The 19,909-nt window shown below is 45.4% G+C and overlaps 1 protein-coding gene across 1 annotated transcript; it reads right to left on the bottom strand.

Moving 5' to 3' along the window:
- Nucleotides 1-122: 122 nt before the first annotated feature.
- Nucleotides 123-18,040, bottom strand: hcn4l (hyperpolarization activated cyclic nucleotide-gated potassium channel 4l). The gene is made up of 8 exons (XM_028959081.1): nucleotides 17,189-18,040; nucleotides 12,082-12,505; nucleotides 11,672-11,833; nucleotides 10,156-10,374; nucleotides 8,422-8,568; nucleotides 7,693-7,933; nucleotides 6,614-6,778; nucleotides 123-3,180 (listed from the first exon to the last, which is right to left on the bottom strand). Exons 1-8 carry the CDS (start codon nucleotides 17,776-17,778, stop codon nucleotides 1,637-1,639), a joined length of 3,492 nt encoding a protein of 1,163 aa, XP_028814914.1. The 5' UTR covers nucleotides 17,779-18,040; the 3' UTR covers nucleotides 123-1,636.
- Between the last annotated feature and the right edge of the window lie 1,869 nt (nucleotides 18,041-19,909).

The following is a 19,909-nucleotide window of genomic DNA, read 5'->3' as shown; positions in this document are numbered from 1 at the left end:
TATACAATTAAAGACCTTTTCTTATCTATAAACAAACCATAGCTTTTTATATAAATGACAAGGACTGTAAAGGAAAATGTCTTTAAATACCTTCCAAATATGAGACATAATACCATGTGCAAGCTTATAAGAAATGAACAATGACTATACATAAAGGATTGCAATTTTTAAAAAATTGCAACAATTATTTTCTGCTATGTCACATTTTACAATATTTTACAATATATGCACTGAAAAAAACACATTGCATTGTGGATTGCAGCTCCATCTAAACACCATTCTTATTCTGAACATCATTTACATATATGGAATTGAAAACAACTTTGGCATTCAGATCTGGATTTTTTTCCATAAATATTGACATGTTAGTGCATCTTGCGTTATTGTAGCATCAACTTATACCATTTGTTTATCAGGAAGAAGGCTGTGGTTCACAGTACAAAACCTCTGTCCGTGTATAAAACCTGTTACAACACACTGTTTATTGCTTGAGTACCCCACAAGTACGTGTATGGAGCTCATACAAAATGATAGCAATACATTCTTTAGCTTATCTCCTTGTGGTGGAAGTGGAGAAATGTTCCCATGGTCTTCATGCTCTAAGGCAATATAGTTAAAAAAATAAAACAGGAAAGGCCATAGATAACGAACATTACGCCTCTGTCAACAAGCACACTTCCACATTCGGGGACAAGGTCTGCCGGAGGAGTCGGCAATGGTTCGATGTATTTTTGTGTCTAGTGTCAGCGAGGGTGAGGGTGGAAATGGAGGAAAGTGCATGAGCAGGGGTATTTTGTATCATATATATATTTTACTTCATACAACTGAAAAAATGACTTTTACTCGAATGCATTATCGAAACATTCAAAGCTGCACATTTGAACTAAATTCTGTATTTTAAAGATGCAGGTCGAAATCATCTGTCAAACAAGACCCGAATGCAGGCTGAACAATCTTGCCTAGAGCCTAGACTGTTTCATTTTTCAAATACTGGGTTTTTAAAAATAAATAATTAAGCTGTTGCTTTAAAAAAAAATGCCTTTTTTGACTGTGAACATAAAACAGTAAGACGTATTTTCAGGCCAGTGCAGTATTTTTTTTGGATACCTGGGGCAGTAAATTTAATGAATGTTGTCTTTCCACCCTACGCGACAGACAGAATGAGGGACATGAGGACATTGGAAGCCTGAATTCTAATTGGACAGATGAGTTTTGCACTACATGACATCACGATCATGTGCTTAAAAAGTTTTGTCAGTCGCGCTTGTTTTTGCGACCTTCCCCAAATCACACCCTCGCCACATTCTCACATCAAAAATATTCATTCATTAATTCATTCTTTCATCCGTTAAAAAAAAAGTTGTGGGAAAACTACTACAGTACCTGTTGTACACCTTCATATGCACTCGCTTCATACACAGACACTAACATTGCCAAACATTGCTGTACGAACTGGGAAGACAAATTCAAGGTCAGGATGCTGCCATACAATACAATCAGAATAAATAAATGACGTTTTAGAAAAATGACATATCACCGCGACGACTCGTCACATCCAGTGCAGACAAAACAGTATTTTTTTCCTTCAAGTCATATTGATGTTATTGGTGTTGGTGAAAAAAAGTGTAAGCGTCACTCACAAGTTGGAGGGGAGTTTTGGGTGGGGGCGCTCGGGAGATTCAGGGACCGATTTGTCATGTGCCGGGGGAGTGGGTGAGGCTCCCCGCGAAGTAGTCTGCGTTAGCGACGATAGTGACGGGTTTCTAGTCATCGTTACGTGGCCCGGTATGGTGCTGTACGGTTTATTAACAAGAGCGGGGGCCGTGTGGGGAGGAAGACACGGCGCCAATTCCCCTCTATGCGGGCCGCTCTCCCGGGAAGCTCGTCCTGTCATCTGTGAGCCGTCCCTGAGCCGTGGCGAGGTGTGTGACGTGCTTATTGTACTCACGTCCTGGGTGAAAATATCAACCACACACTCTGTAGTCTTTCTCTGGGGACTCTGGGACAGCGGTGGGTACGTCGTGTGTGCAGTGAGCAGAGAGGTTTGGGATCCCGAGGTACTTGTGGCTTGGCTTTGATGGGACGTCCTTCTCTTCTCCAGGACCGGACTCTGAATTAGTGGGCTTGGAGCCGGTGGGGTATCGCACGGCGAGACATTTCTTGATCCGTATTGAGCAAGAGAAGCGAGAGCGGAGGACCCTGGTGTCAGCAGGGGCAGAACAACCGCATGGTTGCTGTGCTGTTTAGGAGGGGAAACTGGTTGGTCTGCAAGGTTTCTGGTGCAGACAGGGGAACCAGTGGAAGATACCTGCCCAGAGGACTGATTGCTTGAGGTCCTGTCTAGTCTGCTGATCTCCTCCGGTTTGACTTGAGGAAGCTTGGGCTGTGTGGACTGCAGCTGGCTCAGTATGGGGCTGATTGAACTCGCTATTAAGGGGGTCAGGGTGGATCCAGGAGCAACAGCAAGATGGCCTCCCAGGGGTCCTGGTGCACCTTGCTGGAAAAACCCTGGCAGGGGCGTGACCGAGAACGGTTCCTGCAGTAGAACCTGGGGAGGCGGATGGAGCTGAGCAGTACTGGAGCTGGAAGAGGTCTGTCTGTGGGAAAACGCTGGAACACCTCTGGAACCTGATGGGAACGTAGCTGTGGTGGTGGTAACAGTGGTCGTGATGGGGGTCAGTGACGGCAGGAAGCTGGAGGTGGATGGCCGAGAAGGGGCAACAGAACCCGGAGAAGAAAGCTTGGCCCTGAGTGACTCCAGTATTGGTGTCTCCACGCCAGTGGAAAATGGAGACACTCCTGTCAAGGAGGACGCCCCCAACGGGAACCTCCTCAGATTGGCAGAGCGCTCCTTCAAAGAACCCAGCGTGGAGACCGGGGGCCGGAAAATCCCATGAGGCAGGTGTGTGTGGTGCGTGAGGGCGATGGCCACTGAGGTGGTGGCTGCAGCGGCCTGGAGTGGCGCCTGGATGAGGGGGGCCCAGATGACCGGTGTGTGGGAGGAGGGGCCAGATGATGGAGCGGCTGCTGAAGATGGGCTGGTAGGGATTAGGTGGGCGCAGTGGGCCATGTCCCGGTCATGCTGCACTATCTGCTGGATGATCTCGTTTTCCTGGTAGTTGAGCACTCCTGAGCTGAGGTCATGCTGAACCTTGTGCTGTAGGATGGAGTTTCTCTTTCCTAGGAAGAAAACCAAAATAAAATGGCGAGTTAGAGTTAGGGTTGGTTTGTTAAATTTGGTCTCCCACTGATGGTGGTGGATCTGTGAGTTGTTTCTTAAGAGTGAGGTGGAGGTGGCTGGTGTTAAAACTGTCCATATTTATTCGTACACATTGTGCCTTTAACCAGATGGGCATAAGTTACACATCTGGTTATATGGAGATGTACACAGCCAATTTCACAGATATCATGTCATCAGATATCATATTCAATTCTGCAAAATCTGGCAACAGATGATCTCCTTTCGTCTATAACCTGATGCAGTTATTTAAGAAAAAATCTATTTTAAGGAACAGTTTGGCTATTTACAACATGTGCCCCAGTGTTTTTGTTTAGTTTGTTACATTATTCAAAATTACGATTCTGTTTTATGGTACCGTTTCCACACTTCCTTTTGGTTAAACAGAATTTAGCTTTTCAAATAGGGACAAAATCAGAACAGGAATTTATGTCAGCCATCCAAAATCAAATGCTTGGTTGAAACAACCAAGTCAAATGTGACTATCCTGCATTTTTCCATTTTCCCATTTTCATTTAATCAAAATGAACAGTTTTGGTCAAGTATCTGTAAAATCTTTGGATATGAAATATTCACAGGCCCAACTTTACAAATACTGATAAATATTCCCCTCTATTTTGTATTCTTTATCCACAATTAATACATTTACAGATTGCATATTTTAGCTTTAAATTAAAACATAATGTCACATTAATCAATATAAATTCTTTTTTTTTTGGTCAGTAACCAGCTGTTTTAGTTATTAATATATATACCCCATGTAGACAACTAAATTCTAGAGATTCTTTCAGTGATCATTCTTGATCACTGTCCACAACATCTTCTTATCCCTACTCAACCCTCCGACTCCCCCTGCCCCAACTTCCTTAACAGCTGATGATTTTGCCGACTTCTTCACAGGGAAGATTGAAAAAATCTGTGAGACATTCTCCACCACTAATCCTACTCTTCCTTCTGAAAATTCGACAACTACTCTAAATCAATTTTCTAAGATCGCATCTGATGAAATCATTCAGATTATATCCACAGGCAACCCAACCACCTGTCCACTAGATCCAATACCTTCTGCAATCTCCCCTGACCTCATCCCTTTCATTTCTTATATCATAAACAGCTCAATCTCATCTGGCCACGTACCATCCGCCTTTAAAACAGCCAGGGTTCTTCCAATCCTAAAGAAACCCACTGCTGATCCTACAGACATTAACAATTACAGACCAGTTTCCCTCCTCTCATTTCTATCCAAAATCCTTGAATTCGGGGCTCAGCATGGCAGTGGTTTGCTTCCTACCTTGATGAGCGATCTTACCAAGTGACTTGGAAAGGATCCACCTCTACCTCACGTAGACTCTCCACTGGTGTCCCTCAAGGCTCGATGCTAGGTCCTCTCCTTTTCTCCCTCTATACGAGATCACTTGGTGAGGTCATTTCCTCACATGGGTTATCCTACCACTGCTATGCTGACGACACACAACTCCTCTTCTCCTTTCCTCCATCTGATCTACATGCTGCTTCCAAAATCTCTGCATGTCTAACCGACATCTCGTCTTGGATGGCTGCCCATCACCTCCAACTCAATCCCACCAAAACTGAACTAATATTCATTCCAGCAGATTCTTCACCACATCAGGATCTTGCTATTTACCTGGACAACTCACAGCTCTCTCCTTCTGCAACAGCCCGCAACCTTGGCGTAACAATAGACAACCAACTCTCCTTCTCAACTCACATCAGCAATCTTTCCCGCTCATGTAGATTCCTTCTCTACAATATCAGACGAATCCGCCCTTATCTGTCAACACAGGCCACCCAGATACTGGTTCAGTCCTTAGTAATCTCACGACTGGATTACTGCAACTCCCTTCCAGCTGGTCTACCACTATGTACCATCCGACCTCTACAACTACTACAAAATGCAGCAGCACAACTAATCTTCAACCTTCCCAAATTCTCCCATACCACCCCTCTGCTACGTTCCCTCCACTGGCTCCCAGTAGCTGCACGCATCAGGTTCAATATACTGATGCTGGCCTACAAAGCCAAACATGGAGCAGCACCATCCTACCTCACAGCCCTTATTACACCTCGCACTGCACCTTGTTTACTCCGAGCCTCCAGTACTGCTCGCCTGGTCCCTCCATCTCTGAAGGTAAAAGGAAAACATTCATCTAGACTCTTCTCCGTCTTGGCCCCTCGGTGGTGGAATGAACTTCCCCTCGAGGTCAGAACAGCTCAGTCACTGACCACTTTCAAACGGCAGCTCAAGACCTTCCTCTTTAGAGAATATTTAGATTAAATTGTAATTTTCTTGTTGTCGAACTTTGTGTACAGAATCTACAACAGAGTGAATAAAATAGATGTATTCATAGTTGGGGTCCTAGTGAACCGGAATTGATCCCTTCATCAATGGTAACTTGAAAGCACGTTGTAAGTCGCTCTGGATAAGGGCGTCTGCCAAATGCCGTAAATGTAAATGTAAATGAGTCCCAGCTGCCCCTCAAGAAACATGTTCATGAAAAATATGAACTTAAATTTGTCTGACATGAAATATCCCCCTGCACTGTGCTTGTGACTAATAAGTGAAAAGCAAAGGCTGACTTCAGAGGACATGTGTGTTACGACTTCACAGCTGAAACGGAGCCACATGGGAAGAAAAGGCAAGCAAAAAAGGAAAAATTTGGTGAAAAATGTGGCAGCTGCGTTCTTTAATGGGGCACGGACAAGTAAAAGTGCCACCCTGGTTTAGTACATTCCTTCCCTCTGTGTTCGCCGTCGTCAGTTGGACACTTGAGGGGGATTTAGCAAGATCTCTGCTAATGAGCAAATATGAGCACCTGTGGGGGCGGCCTAATTTTTGGAAGAATGGCTTGGCAGGCAGCAACATTGCAAATCCTTCGCTTCATGAATAAAGATGTAAAAAAAACTGTAGTTTACTCTTTGACTTTGTTTTCCTCTGACCCACAACATCTGTTTTCACGGCTGCATCTAAGAAGCACAAGCCCTTAAATTCATAAATTCATAAATACAAGAAGATGGAAATGTAAACCGTTTTGCTATACAATAAGTACATTTGTGTCCCTGACACACAGTGTTAAGTCTCTTAACGCTGAGTGTCTCCAGGGGGACTGTCCCTGTAATGACTGATTGTAAGTCGCTCTGGATAAGGGCGTCTGATACAAGATATAAACTGTAAAGCATAAAGAATAATAAATACACTGCATTTGAACACACAGTAGCTGTGAATATTAACAATAGTCTCAGAGTTTCCCCCGCATAGAAGGACCCTGAGTACAGCTAGTGGAATGTGTACTACATTTTGAGAACCAAGTTCTTATTCAAGGCCAAAAACCGCACCATTCAGATTTCCTTTCTTACCTATCCGGTCCAGACGGTCAAGGGCTACAGTTTCAAAGGCACGGCGCATCATGGGATACTCCTCCAGGACCTCATTGAAGTGGTCCACGGACAGAGAGTACAGACGACAGTACGTCTCTGCCCGGACACTGGCTGTCCTCCGGCCCCGGGTCAGTAGACAAATCTCTGAGTGACAAAGGCAAAAATGCATTAACAAATCTTAAAGGAGGATCTTTGAGGAGGAACCTATTTATGCGCACGCTGGCTCATTAACATTTCAGGATGTTTAGTCAGCAGTCTGTAACTGTTTTAAAATGGAAGCAGACATTCAGGACCATGCAGACAAAGCACATGAGAACTAAATGTACAACGCCAACAGGAGAGAGTTGCGGCTCACATAATAACTTTGCAGGATCTCTATAATCCCCAAGGATGCCATTTTCACAGCTTAGTGTTTTACACAACCTAATCTGTCTGGTCAGATGACGGAATAATGCCCCATTTGAACAGAGGAAGGGCTTTTTCAAAGAAACAGGCAAAAAGAAAGCAATAGGACCAGAGGGCTGAAATAGTGAGGGCGGGGTGACTGACATATGCCAGTGGCCGGCTCCTGCCCTGCAGAAGAGGGTTTATGGGGACAGAGATTATGAGCAGATTGCTGAACATGTAATGACCCCAAAATGACAGCATGAGGCCAGTTACGGTGTTTTTACAGAGCTAAAATGACAGACCCTGGAGCACCACTCGCTCTTTTAGAAGTTCAGCTATGATCCCAAAGAATCATAAAAAGAATGAAAGAGTCTTCATCTGAATTTGAAGAGCCTCTCCAAATAATCCATAGTTGGCTGATCAGTCTTCTACTCAAGTCTAGGCTGCAGAGTGTCATGGAGACCCCCTGATGAGAACATTATCCGATCGCACATTGTTCTCTTAATGGTGCTTTTCCCCGCTCCTACGCTGTGATTTCCCTGCTAAGCCGCTGTGGAGATGAATCGATCAGCATCTTCTGTTGCTGTGCGCCGCTTCACTACAAACTGCACCATGAATGGCGGTGTGACAGTAGAACATCACAGCAAATTGCCACTCTCCCAGCTTCTTACCTCCAAAGTATGATCCATCAGAGAGCTTTGTTTCCTTGCTGCCCTTGGTGATCACACTGAGCACCCCATGCTGGATGAAGTACATCTTCTTGCCGATGGTGCCTTCCCTGATGATGTAGTCTCCCGGTTGGAAGACCTCAAAGCGCAGCTTGGTCAGCATGGAGGTCACAAAGTTTGGATCAGCATTGGCGAAAAGCGGCATGGTGGCCACCAGCTTGCGACAGTTGAAGCTTATGATCTCCTGTTGGAGGACAGAATGGACAGACTGTCTATTCAGAATTCAGTCTACAGCATTCATGTCTATTACATTTACAGGCTGTATATCTTCAAAACCTCATTAATACAAATATGTACCCAGGCTATTGAGCATTTTGCTGAATTTGTGTACAATTTGGGATGAGACACAGCGCACTCTGTACCATAGAGAGCCAGTTAGGTTGTAAAATAAAATAAAATATGAATGAAATTTTAAATTAATAAACAAATAAACAAGCTTTACTCATGTGTATTTGATGATGACATTTTGAAGCACACAACCACCAATATAAAACTTTCCCACAGATAAATAAAAATTCCAAGGATCCAGAGTTCTTTTTAATAAAAGTCAGATAGCTAGAACCAAAATTGCAGCAGAACGGAGCGGTCAGGCTTTCCGATGTAAACACAGTGATTTACAGCCAGAAGATGTCGGCAGCAGTCTGGTACAATGGTCTGAAGTACATAACGCACCTCTCTCAGCGGCTCGTTCAGCTCGCCCAGAATGCTCTCCTCATCAAACATCTTCCCCTGGTATCGATGCTCGTAGTAGTCATGGATCCTCTGGCGCATGTCTGCAGGAAGCTTGTGGAAAGACATGTACTGCTCCACCTGCTTGTACTGCAACACAAGAGATGAGAAGAAGGACTTTAGTCACAGATGACCATGAAGCAATATCTAATTACAATATCCAATTCATAAATTAAAATGTCATGGTAGTTAGACATGAAAATAAAGAAGATTGTGTAATTTCATTTATATTGAATTTTTCATTTAATTCAATATTTTATAACATAAAATATATTTTTGCTTTATGCTGATGGTTATAGCTCAAATGTGAAATTATTAAAATTTTATTGGAAATTACACAATACAGAAATGTCCAAATCCTGGGTATATTCTTTATCTAAACTGTCATTATTTGGTTAGTGTACAAATGACCTTTATCTTGATTTTTTCGTTTTTTTCTATATTAAAATTCATGCCGTTCTGCAGGAACTAAAAGAATGCAACACTGTTATCAATCAACAGCATCAGTGAACATGTTGTCCTGTTCTCATTCCGTTCCTGTTTAACAGAAGATCTGAGGGAGAGTTTCTTACCCCCACCCTCCCTCCACCCCCTCGCCTTTGTTATTTCATTCAGGTACTGGAGCGAGATGGTGCTGAATCTCTGACACATCCATGCAGTCCTCCTCCTCTTCGTCCTCGCCGAATCCTCCCCCACCCGTTCCCCCTCCCCAGGGTGCAGGCTCTCACACTGTCTGTCTACCACAGGCCAGTCCCACTTTGCCCTTCACCACATGTTAATGCTGCTGCCGTGTCAACCACGGCCACGGAGGCCACGCAGCCCCCCGCGTTCGGACTGAGGCAGGCCGTCCTCACGCTGCTCCTCTTTATTATCATATTCAAGGACAAAAAGAGGCAAGGAGGAGGACGAGACAAAACCAGATGACGTCATTTTAAATGACTCAAAAACTGCTATGAAACAGCATCATTCCCACTGGAGCAGCGGCCTTCTGCTCGTCACATTCCACATCTCATCACAGCACACTGCTCACATCAAAGACACAACAACACTCACTTCCCACCGCGATGACAACTCCTGCTTCACTGTAGCTCTGTGTGGTCACAACATGCCACTACATTTACTTTTTTCGGCTACAGAGACAGTCTCTGCATATTTCAGGTTTGAGTAAATGGCTCATATTTCACAGGTCAGCAAAGTCTTCAAAAGAACAGTAAAATGCATGGATCTCAGGTTAACATTAGAGCTGTTCTTCACACATGTGGATGGAAATATTATAAATAATGTTCCGATATATGTTGTCATAAGTTTTCCTTGCTTGTGAGGTGAGGGATACTGAAAGTCACCACTATGACCTGTTTTTATATGACAAGAGAAAAAAAACTAAAATCAATTAAACATTAATTAATTAAATGTTAAATAAAAAAACACCAATATATTGTCATAATGTGCTCATTCTATGTTCATTTTAAAAAATATATGTTTTTCATGTTAATTTCTCATTTATTTGTTACCTGTGATGACCTGTCCTTATTATCAGTGGTAGATGACCTTGACCTACGGTATTTAGGTTTTTACCTTGACGTAGGGTTATTAACGGTGAGAAATTATTTCTCACATATATGCATTTTGCCTTTCGCTCCATTTTTTTCCACACAGATTCGCACAACAGCCTCTCACCTTCTCCTGGTACTGCCGGCGTGACGAGTCCAGTGACTGAATGAGGGCGGTGGCGTGGCCCACAAACATGGCATAGCAGGTGGCACCAACAATCATGCTGAGGATGGTCAGCCACACATCCGTCATGCCCACCGGCGGGTACATGCCATAGCCAATACAGAGCATGTGACTCATTGCCTTAAACAGAGCATAAGAGTACTGCTGTCCCCAGGTGTCGTTCTGCAGAGGGGGGAACAGAGGGCCAATAAACACCAAGCAAACAAAAGGACAACGATGAAGAGGGGAAACGGCGAGAGAGCAAACGAGAAATATTTGAAGATACTGAGACTAAAATAACATTATGGGTCAGGGTGTGATAGCGTGGGTAGAGACGCAAGATGGCAAGATGTGTTTATTTTTTACGGTAAAAGGATGCAGAGAGGGAGAGGGGAGGAGAGCGTGGCTGAGAAAGTGACAGTCCTTTTCCTCCACATGTGACAGCGCTCTGGCGAAGGTACAGGAAAGGTCAGATTTGTGCAGAGGAAAACGGTCTTCAGCTGTCAGCGACACGGAACGTATGGCATTTGTTGCACATATCTGCTCCATAGGAATACAGATACAGGAGCAAGGAGGTTTTCCCACCTTTTTTAATTAAAAGTCCATGCCATAACATATCTAATTTGATCATCTGCATGTTTACAGTATTATGAGCTGCAGTAGCAATATTTGATTTTGGAAGAAATATGTTTTAAGCAGACAGGAACGAGAGGAAAAGCCAGCAGAAGGAGTGTTATTATGGCCCCAAAACTTCACTAGTGCTCCTAGGCACTTGTGCACTGTTGGGCTAAACAACATTCTACAAAAAAGCATAAGAATGGCTAAATAAACTAATCAAAATTGAACTGACATGACTACGTAACATATATAAATCAAATCTGTCCAATCTACTAAGACATGGCACAAGCCTTTGTGTGATTCCAATTGGTAAATTTGTGAATCGTATAGTCACAAACTTTGCCAAAAACCACAATGAAACTGTCAAATCCTCCAGTCTGAAGATGATGTCCATCCAAAACCTCCCACCATGTCAGGTATTTAGGATGTTAGTAGCCTAGTGGGTAACACACTCGCCTATGAACCAGAAGACCCAGGTTTAAATCCCACTTACTACCATTTAACAGTAAGTTGCTTCAGGGGGGCTGTACTGTAAATAATGTAAGTCGCTTTGGATAAGGGTGTCTGATAAATGCCGTAAAATGTAAAATGTATCATACTATTGGCACCATACTCATCAACCAGACTGGAGAGAAAGTGATCACTGTCTTCATATTCATACAGTTATCCTTTATTCTAATTAAATGTCAGCAGAATTACCCCAAATGTGACCCCAAACAAATGTGTTCCCTCTGCTCATTAATTCAGCTTCTCCATTCATAAAATACCCCCGGCCAAAAACATGATTCCAACCCTGCACAAAAAAATGAAGCTTTTTTTGTTTTAAAGAAATTGAGCCGGATGATCAGGAGTTCGTACTTACCACCATTTTGTTTTTGGACACCCAGCAGTCCGCTGGGAAATCCTGCAGCATGGGCACCAAGAACTGCAGGCAGCCATCCCAGTGGCAGAGAAGCAGCATCATGCCAATCAGGTTCACTATGCGCACCATGGCACTGGCAAGGTCATAGGTCATATGGAAGATCTGGGGGAAATCAGGTAAATCCAGATTGAAATCAAGTATGAAAACGTATGACAAAGATGAGATGTTGCAAAACACTGCAACATCAAACGCAAAGGCTCAAATATTTACTTTAATCCAAACAATTTAGTTAAGAATTTAGTTTTTTTCTGTGGGAATATTTAATATCAAATATATATAATGGTGGCATCATGTTTAAAAATGTTCTTCAAAAACACCGTTCTACTAAAACAATAAAAGAAAACCCGTACCTCTTCCCACTGGTGGATATAACGTATTAACCTGGAGAGTCTCAGCAATCTCAGCAGACTGAGGATCTTCATGAAGCGCACGATCCTCAGAGCACGAGCCGTCTTGTAAAAGTCCGTGTCAATCCGTGTTTCAACTATCAGGAATATGTAATCCACAGGGATAGAGGAGATAAAGTCCACGGCGAACCAGCTCCGCAGGTAGCGCTTTTTGATGTGCTGTGGGTCCAGGATGATCTCTGTACTGTCCTCCTTCACAATCCCCGTACGGAAGTTCAGTACCAGGTCAACGAGAAAAAAGGTGTCTGAGACCACATTGAAGACTATCCAGGCTGGAGTATGTTCGTCCTTGAAGAAGGTAATGCCTACAGGTATGATGATCAGGTTTCCCACCATCAAGAGGAGCATTATCAGATCCCAGTAGAACCTAAGAAAAGTATACATGCAGAAGACGAGAAGACATTTCAGATTAATTAAAGCATTTACATCACAAACAATGGACCAAAATGAATAATTAACAAAGTCATTCAAACAAAATAAAACACTGACAAATTACCACAGATTTCAGACAACTTTGGGATATCTGAAATCTTACCCCTCAATGTTCAGAATATCCCCCCCAAAAAATTGGAAGCTCACTACATCAGAATATTTAGGCAAGAAAATTTTTTACCATACGTTGAAAAGGTCAACAAATAAGAATTAATGGAAAAGGAATGAGTCCAGCCCATAGAACACAGTGACACACCCACATTATCCCATAACACACGGGATGGAAATAACTCAGAGGCTAGAAGGGCATTACGTATTGTAATGCTTTATTTCCAATAAAGTAAATATTCACAGGAACTATATGCATAAATAGGCTAAAACAGACAAACATAGACTAGACTCATTCCACAATATGAAGTGATATAGTATTAAAATCAAACACCCCATTTGTGAAAAATAATATTGATTATGACCTAGAAACACAGCTATCAAATAATTTCCAAGTTCCATTTCTGCTTAATTCAGATTGAGATTAAGATGACTTTTGGAAACATGTTTTAGAAACAGCCTGTTCTGTTGGTCAGCCTGTTCTGTCTGGTCAGACATCAGCTATACACAAGACTGAAACCCTGTAGGCCGGCAGAGAAAGTAGGTCCCACATTCATTTTCAGGCAGCCTGTGGGAATGACTTTATGACAGTGGAGTGCATGTTTAAAGAAGAAAACCAGCACTTCAAGTAGGTAAGACTGAAGGAGAACCTCCAGACGACACATGCTACCTTCTGACTGAAGTAAGAGAACTGAATTACAAAGGGATCTTAACTCGCATTTCCTGAAATGTCGGCATCCTGAACCAAATTGTTTAACAGATTAAACAAGACAGAAAAGCTTCACTTTTGCCGTTTGTTGGTTGCGTGAGATTATGTCCAGAGATTACGTCGGTTTTCTAATGATGGGAGATTTTCCATTGACCTTTGCCTTCTGACAGATGTTCCAGCTGGGGTGTCTCTGTGAACAGATTTAGTTGCTGGATGAAACCATTTTAATGCAGTCCATGGCTTTTTGAACAAAGGTGGGCTTGGTCTATAGAGACCAACACAGTTGCCACAATTCAACTGACCATTGTCATTCTAGGCCAAAGGCCCTCTTTGCTGGATTAAATTCCTCTTTGTCACCTTGGACAATTGAATTACCAGAATCCCATGTAAAACTGCGTTTAGTTCCAAACCCCTCGATTAAATCACCAATTAAAATGTAGTTACCAGAATATTAGCAATTTACCAGTAATTAAGGCAGCAGCACCTGACAGCGTGAGAGGATTGGTCACAAAATAATGAGACCATTCAACTAAAATGCTTGTACTTGTGTTTAAAAGAGTCCATTAAATAAATATTAGGTTAATAAAACCCCTGAACACATTTCTAATCGGTTTAAATTGTAAAATGATTGTGCTTGTTGTTAAAAATGATCCAAAAAGGATTTTTCATCTAGTACTGTTCAGGAAAAGCAGGACTTTTTTACTCTCTTTGTGCAAAAAATGTTGAAAAAGGGGAATATCCCATCTTCATAGTTGACTTTTTTCAACCTGTAGTTATACTTTAGTCAACTTCCTGTTGTCACAGGTTGTGTGTCCGTTCCATTCAACCTGCCCCAGTTCCTCATTATCTTATGCAGATCGTGTTGTAGAACCAGGAGATGTGGATGAATGCGAGTTTACAGCCAGTGAACCTGTCCAACTGGACACTCCCGACCAGGTCTGAAGCCGTAATACGATGCTCGTGTCGGGCTTATCGCCAACCGCGTGGCTCATGTGATTGTTTATGGTTCATGTCATTATTTTGTTTATTTATGTTCATGTTCATGTTTCGACTAGAAGATGCAGAAGATGATAAGAGGCCAGACCGCTGCATGATTTATGAAATAGGCGCCGGGATTCCAAAGTGGAGCGTTATTCATAGCATGACTCATAAAGAGCAGATTTTCTTCCACAGTGTGAGAATTTCTATGCCAAACTGTTTTTTTTTTCTTCTTCTTTTGCTTAAACTGCAGAAGAAACTGAAGAATATATTGTATTGGGGACGGTGCATCAAACCACAAGAGGATTACTCTCTAGCCAATAAATTCATTATCTTCGGATGAGAAACGTCCTAAACAAAGAAAAGGAAAATGTCACTAATAAAGACATCGTGTGTTCACACAGGCGACGGCCGTCCTTGGGAAAAGGAATCATGGGTTTTTGTTAGAGAGTGCGATTCGCTGACAGCTTTGGGTTTTTACCGCTTAACCGCAGTGCATGAAAGGAGTGGACATCTGCCGCTGTGCGTCTTCTGGGTGGCAGAGGTCAGGCCCGCCCTGCGGGCACGAAACATGTTGCGTCACCACCGTCCCACGCACGAAGGCGACACTTTCTGCTCACGACCCCCCGATGGCCACAGGGATCCACCTAAAACCCCCAAGAGCAGCGGCGCCGCCCAGCCCGGCCTTTCCGTGTGTACTCGCTGCCCCCCGTCATCGTCTCCACTAACCGAGTGATGCCACCCGGAACGGGTAAGAGGACAATGACCGTCTACTTCTCCGCCAGTGGGTCGGCCAGGAAGGCCTAGAATGGATCTGGCAAGAGATCACCAACCTTTCACAGCTGCCTGCTAATACAGCCGCGGTGGGGAATAAATGCATTAAAATGGGTGCTGCTGACGTGCGGCTGGAAACTGAAGGGGGTTCGATTGTTTCGCAGCCAGCTCAGTCGTCGTTTATGAATATTCAATGAAAGGACTGCTGTAAGATCGTCGTCTAAGCAAATCCATCACAGCAATTACACAAGTGTAATTCTTAACTGCTAGGCCAAGTGGTGGCCGAGCAGTTAAGAAAGCGGCCCCCTTAATCAGAAGGTTGCCGGTTCGAATCCCGATCTACCAAGGTGCCACTGAGCAAAGCACCGTCCCCACACACTGCTCCCCGGGCGCCTGTCATGGCTGCCCACTGCTCACTCAGGGTGATGGGTTAAATGCAGAGGACAAATTTCACTGTGTGCACCGTGTGCTGAGCTGCTTTGTATCACATGTGACAATCACTTCACTTCAAGTACCCATCCGTGGAACCGCTGAGGAGGAGCTGTCCGAGGTGCTGATCCACATTTCCAGTTGTTTCATGGGAAACGGGGAAATTCATGCACCTTTTAGGATTATTTTACCAGAACACAAGCAACCAAGCTGAGCAATTTCACGATTGTCATCGTGAAACACTGCAGCACAGCACACGGTGACACAACGAAATGCGTCCTCTGGTTTTAACCGTCACCCTTGGTGAGCAGTGGGCAGCCATGTCAGGCGCCCGGGGAGCAGTGTGTGGGGACGGTGCTTTGCTCAGTGGCACCTTGGCGGATCGGGACTCGAACCGCCAACCTTCTGATTACGGGTCTATTAACCGCTAGGCCACCACTGTCCATAGCTGCATGAAATTGGAGTCTTTGTCCAAATCAAATGCAAATTTAGCTATTGCAAACCTGCATTCGCCCTGGCAGCACGCGGTGGACGTGTGAACGCCTCATGGAGACCAGAGCAGACCTGGGCCGTCAGAAGCTCCTGGTGGAAATCCCGGCACCCAGATCTTCCCGCGGGGGGACAGGTCTGACCGTAATCACGCTGCTTTGATGCCGTCAGCGAGCTTTAATCAGTCATGTTCGATTACCATGCAAACGAGCCGCTGCGGGAGGGGAGACCTCCTGGACGGCGCCTGGCGACTCTGCGCCGCGCATTCAGAGGCTCATTTAAACATTTCAGGATTTTGGAACGTTATGCCGCATTACGGTTGTCTGTTATCAGTCAGATACCACTTTTCTGCTGGAAGAAAATATTAAAACGAAGGATCCCAGTTCGAATGCACATTCTCAGGGTTACATGTGGCGTCACCGTTCCCATCCTCACCTCCACCTGAACCCGGTTTCAGGTCGAGCCATTTGAGGTTACTGAGCAAACGACTAATTCGAGGTCGCGTTTCCACCGGCCTGCCTTTCGTAACGGAGCCCTCGCCCACCACCCCCCACCCCCCACTGCCACGCTTCTCTCCCCACATCTGGGCTCCATTAAACAAATTGTGTCCTAATCCCGTTCTGCTGTTTCTGCTCCTAAAATGCCCGTGGTCATGTTAAGCTCTTCTGATTACCCCGTTTTCATGCCTCGCTCCCCACTGACTAGACGGTTCAGATGGCAGGGCCGTCTCCCATAAATCATCAAGCGTCTTCTGCAGCGTGGATAAAGACAATAAAGAAACACAGTTCTTCAACCAAACCCTAGTCTGGGCGTAAGAAGAGAAGTGTCCCCGTGCAAGTCTCCCCGTAACCTTCGTGTGTTCACGCGGTGGCTGCTTTTTTTGTGACTGATGGCACCTCGATAACAGGACAGCAGACCGAGACACAGAAGATAAAGAGGCGGGGAGGGCAGGGGAATAAAATGGAATTGAGAGGTATGGATTCCACTTCAGCCTGTAGGGCAGGGAGCAGTGATCGGCCACAGACAGGTTATGGCTTCCGTGGTCTCCCCGAACCCAAGGGCACAGGGAGACCGATGCTCACACGCAACACGACTTTTTACCAAAAAAAGCAACACAAAAAAAAAAATCACCTGAAGTCACTATAAGGGTGAATTATCCAAAAGCCGGCCGACTTGACCCTCTCCTGTTCCCGCTCCACCGCCTTCTCGCTCCCGAACATTCTCAGGGAGAACTTGTTGACCCCCGGCCGCAGCATCGCCCCCAGCTGCCGGTGCACGAAGCCGGACTGGGTCGCCCCCCCGTCGCCCGGATCGAGCTGTTCGATCCCCTCCGACTTGAGGTCGGGCGACGCGTCCCCGGCGGGGTCCCCGGCCGGGTCCCCGGCGTCGCTGTCGGCGACGAGGCGCCTCTGCTCCGCCGATCGTCGGCTGGAGAGGGAGGACAGGCTGCCCCGGAGCCTCCGGCAGTCCCCGTTCACGTTGGTCCTGGAAAGTGTCCCCGCGTCGGTCTCCGCGTCCCCGCTCCGGGCGTCTCCTGTCCCCGTCCGGCTGCCCGCGGAGGAGGAGGAGGAGGAGGAGGGCGAGGGCAGATGTTTCATCCTGACACTTTTCCTCCGAGTGTCCTTGTCGCCGTCTTCTCCCTCTCCGGTCACCGCGGCTTTGTGTCCGTGCTGTGGCAGGCTGTAGAGCCGATCGCGCACGGAAGAATGCAGCCTCTCCATCACGATTTCCGAACACGCCGTGAATGAAAACGCTTCAGGCTACATCCGACGTACGCAAATCATCTGTCTCCTGAGAGAGACACCCCAAAAACGCTCCGCGTCGGGCGCACCAATCACGTCTCCAAAACCAGGCAGCAGACACTGAAAACGTGGCCGGCCGTCCGGCTCCGGTCCATCCCGTCCGGAACACCGACGACCCACGGTGCTGGGAGACGGACGTGTCACGGCGAGGACGCGCGGCTCAATGACATGCCCATCTCGCCCTCTCCCTCTCTCTGTCTCTCACTCTTTCCCTCTGTCTCTCTCTCGCACTCTCTCACCCTCTCTCTCTCTCTGTTTCTCTCTCGCCCTCTCTCTCTGTCTCTCTCTCACCCTCTCTCTCTCCCTCTCTCTGTCTCTCTCACTCTTTCTCTCTGTCTCTCTCCCTCACTCTCACCCTCTCTCTCTGTCTCTCTCTCACTCTCTCTCCCTCTCTCTCTCTCTGTCTCTCTCTCCCTCTCTCTCTGTCTCTCTCCCTCTCTCTCTCTGTCTCTCTCACTCTCTCACTCTCTCTCTCTCACTCTCTTTCTGTCTCTCTGTCTGTCTCTCCCTGTCTCTCACCCTCTCTCTCTGTCTCTCTCACTCTCTCTCTCTCTCCCTCTCTCTCTTCTTTGTGCACAGTGTTAGGGCTCCGTCGCTGAACAATGGTATCGCCACCGGTATCCCCGGGAAACTGATGCCACTGACCCCCACGAAGCTCTCCAGCTTTCCTGGAGCTGATCTATCAGGTTGCCATAGGAGCGGAGACAGCGAATAGGCTCAACCCACCTAGACCCTCTCGTCTGGACATTTAAAGGGATGACATGTTGTCTGCGTTGTGATGCTTTGACCAAGGCTGGCCGAAAAAATTCTTCAAACTTTTAAGGAAGGCTGGTCACACAGGCCAAATCCCATAAATCATATCGATTCCAATGGTGCAGATACCTGATATCGTCTCTCTCTGTGTAAATGTTCTGTATGATCCCTTCTGACGATGTCCTTCACATTTAAAACTATTTGCATCCTTAAGTTTTTTTTACGACCTGGGTTGCCTGCAAATAAGAAACAATCCGATCGAGGTGACCGACAGAAAGGCCGCGCCCTGATTCGGAATTAGAAAATATGATGCGATGATGGAGACGACTGCATGATACATGTCTGAAATGAGATCGTTGAGAAAAGCCGCATCGGACATTCCAACATGTCTTCCATACACTCGTCCGTTGCAATCGATGACCGTTTTAGAGACCCTCCACCCAGGGGCTGCTTGGGGGCCCAGGGGGGGATCCAACATCGACCAAAACCAGGCCAGACTCCAGGGTTTCCAGGTTGATGGATATGAATATGATGGATCTCCTACAGCTGGTTTGACACCCGGTAACATGCTTGAGGAGATCAATGGATTTATTTGATTTCTTGAGACAAACGGCTGGTTCTAGAAACATGCAAAAATGTCTTTGGCCATATAGAACAGGGTTTGACACCCTCTTCACGTCATGGTTTACGCAATAGGTTTGGCAGTAGAATTTTTACACAATGTGAACAAAATGTACAGTATGTACAGTATTTTTGACTTGCAATAAAAAAATGCCTCAAGCTCTTTTGTTTTTTTATTAAAATATGCAACACATGGGTGTTCATATGTGACTGGGCCATTCCTGACCCCTACAGGGTCACACACTGAATAGGGGCCGAGTATGGCTACTGGCATGCCTACATCCTGTCAATATATTGATCATTTACTTCCCAGTCGGCCTTAAGGAGTTGAGGTAAGAGAGTTGTTGTGATGCAGGTTCATCCTGGTTCATCTCTGAGGAACACAGATGATTGGAAAGTGGTCCTGCAATCACCTCGGACAATGTGCACAGTTATATCAGCTGTACTTTACCTCCATTACCTTCATGTCATTGCTGAGCAGAGAGCAGGGACGAGACTGTGGTGCTGATCCTGTTTAAAGGCGTTAACCATGAAGGCAGGAGTGGTGACGAGGTCGCCGAACAAGGAAGATCATGCTAATGAAAACGTGAATCCTACAGCTTTTTTTTTTACAAAAGCCATATTGGAGAAGGTTCAACCATGTGGGGGGGGGGGCGAGAACCATTTATGGTATCTT

Source organism: Denticeps clupeoides, chromosome 17 (assembly GCF_900700375.1).
Source record: "Denticeps clupeoides chromosome 17, fDenClu1.1, whole genome shotgun sequence".
Classification (NCBI taxonomy): Eukaryota; Metazoa; Chordata; class Actinopteri; order Clupeiformes; family Denticipitidae; genus Denticeps; species Denticeps clupeoides.
The sequence above is the reverse complement of the archived record's forward strand: the minus strand, read 5'-3'. Positions and strand labels throughout refer to the sequence as shown.

Coding starts and splice junctions, on each gene's coding strand:
- hcn4l (XM_028959081.1), bottom strand. CDS start 17,778: ATGGAGAGGCTGCATTCTTCCGTGCGCGATCGGCTCTACAGCCTGCCA. Junction 8,569..10,155: donor GCCGGCAGTACCAGGAGAAG/GTGAGAGGCTGT, acceptor CTTGTGTTGCAG/TACAAGCAGGTGGAGCAGTA. Junction 3,181..6,613: donor TGACCGTCTGGACCGGATAG/GTAAGAAAGGAA, acceptor TTTTCTTCCTAG/GAAAGAGAAACTCCATCCTA.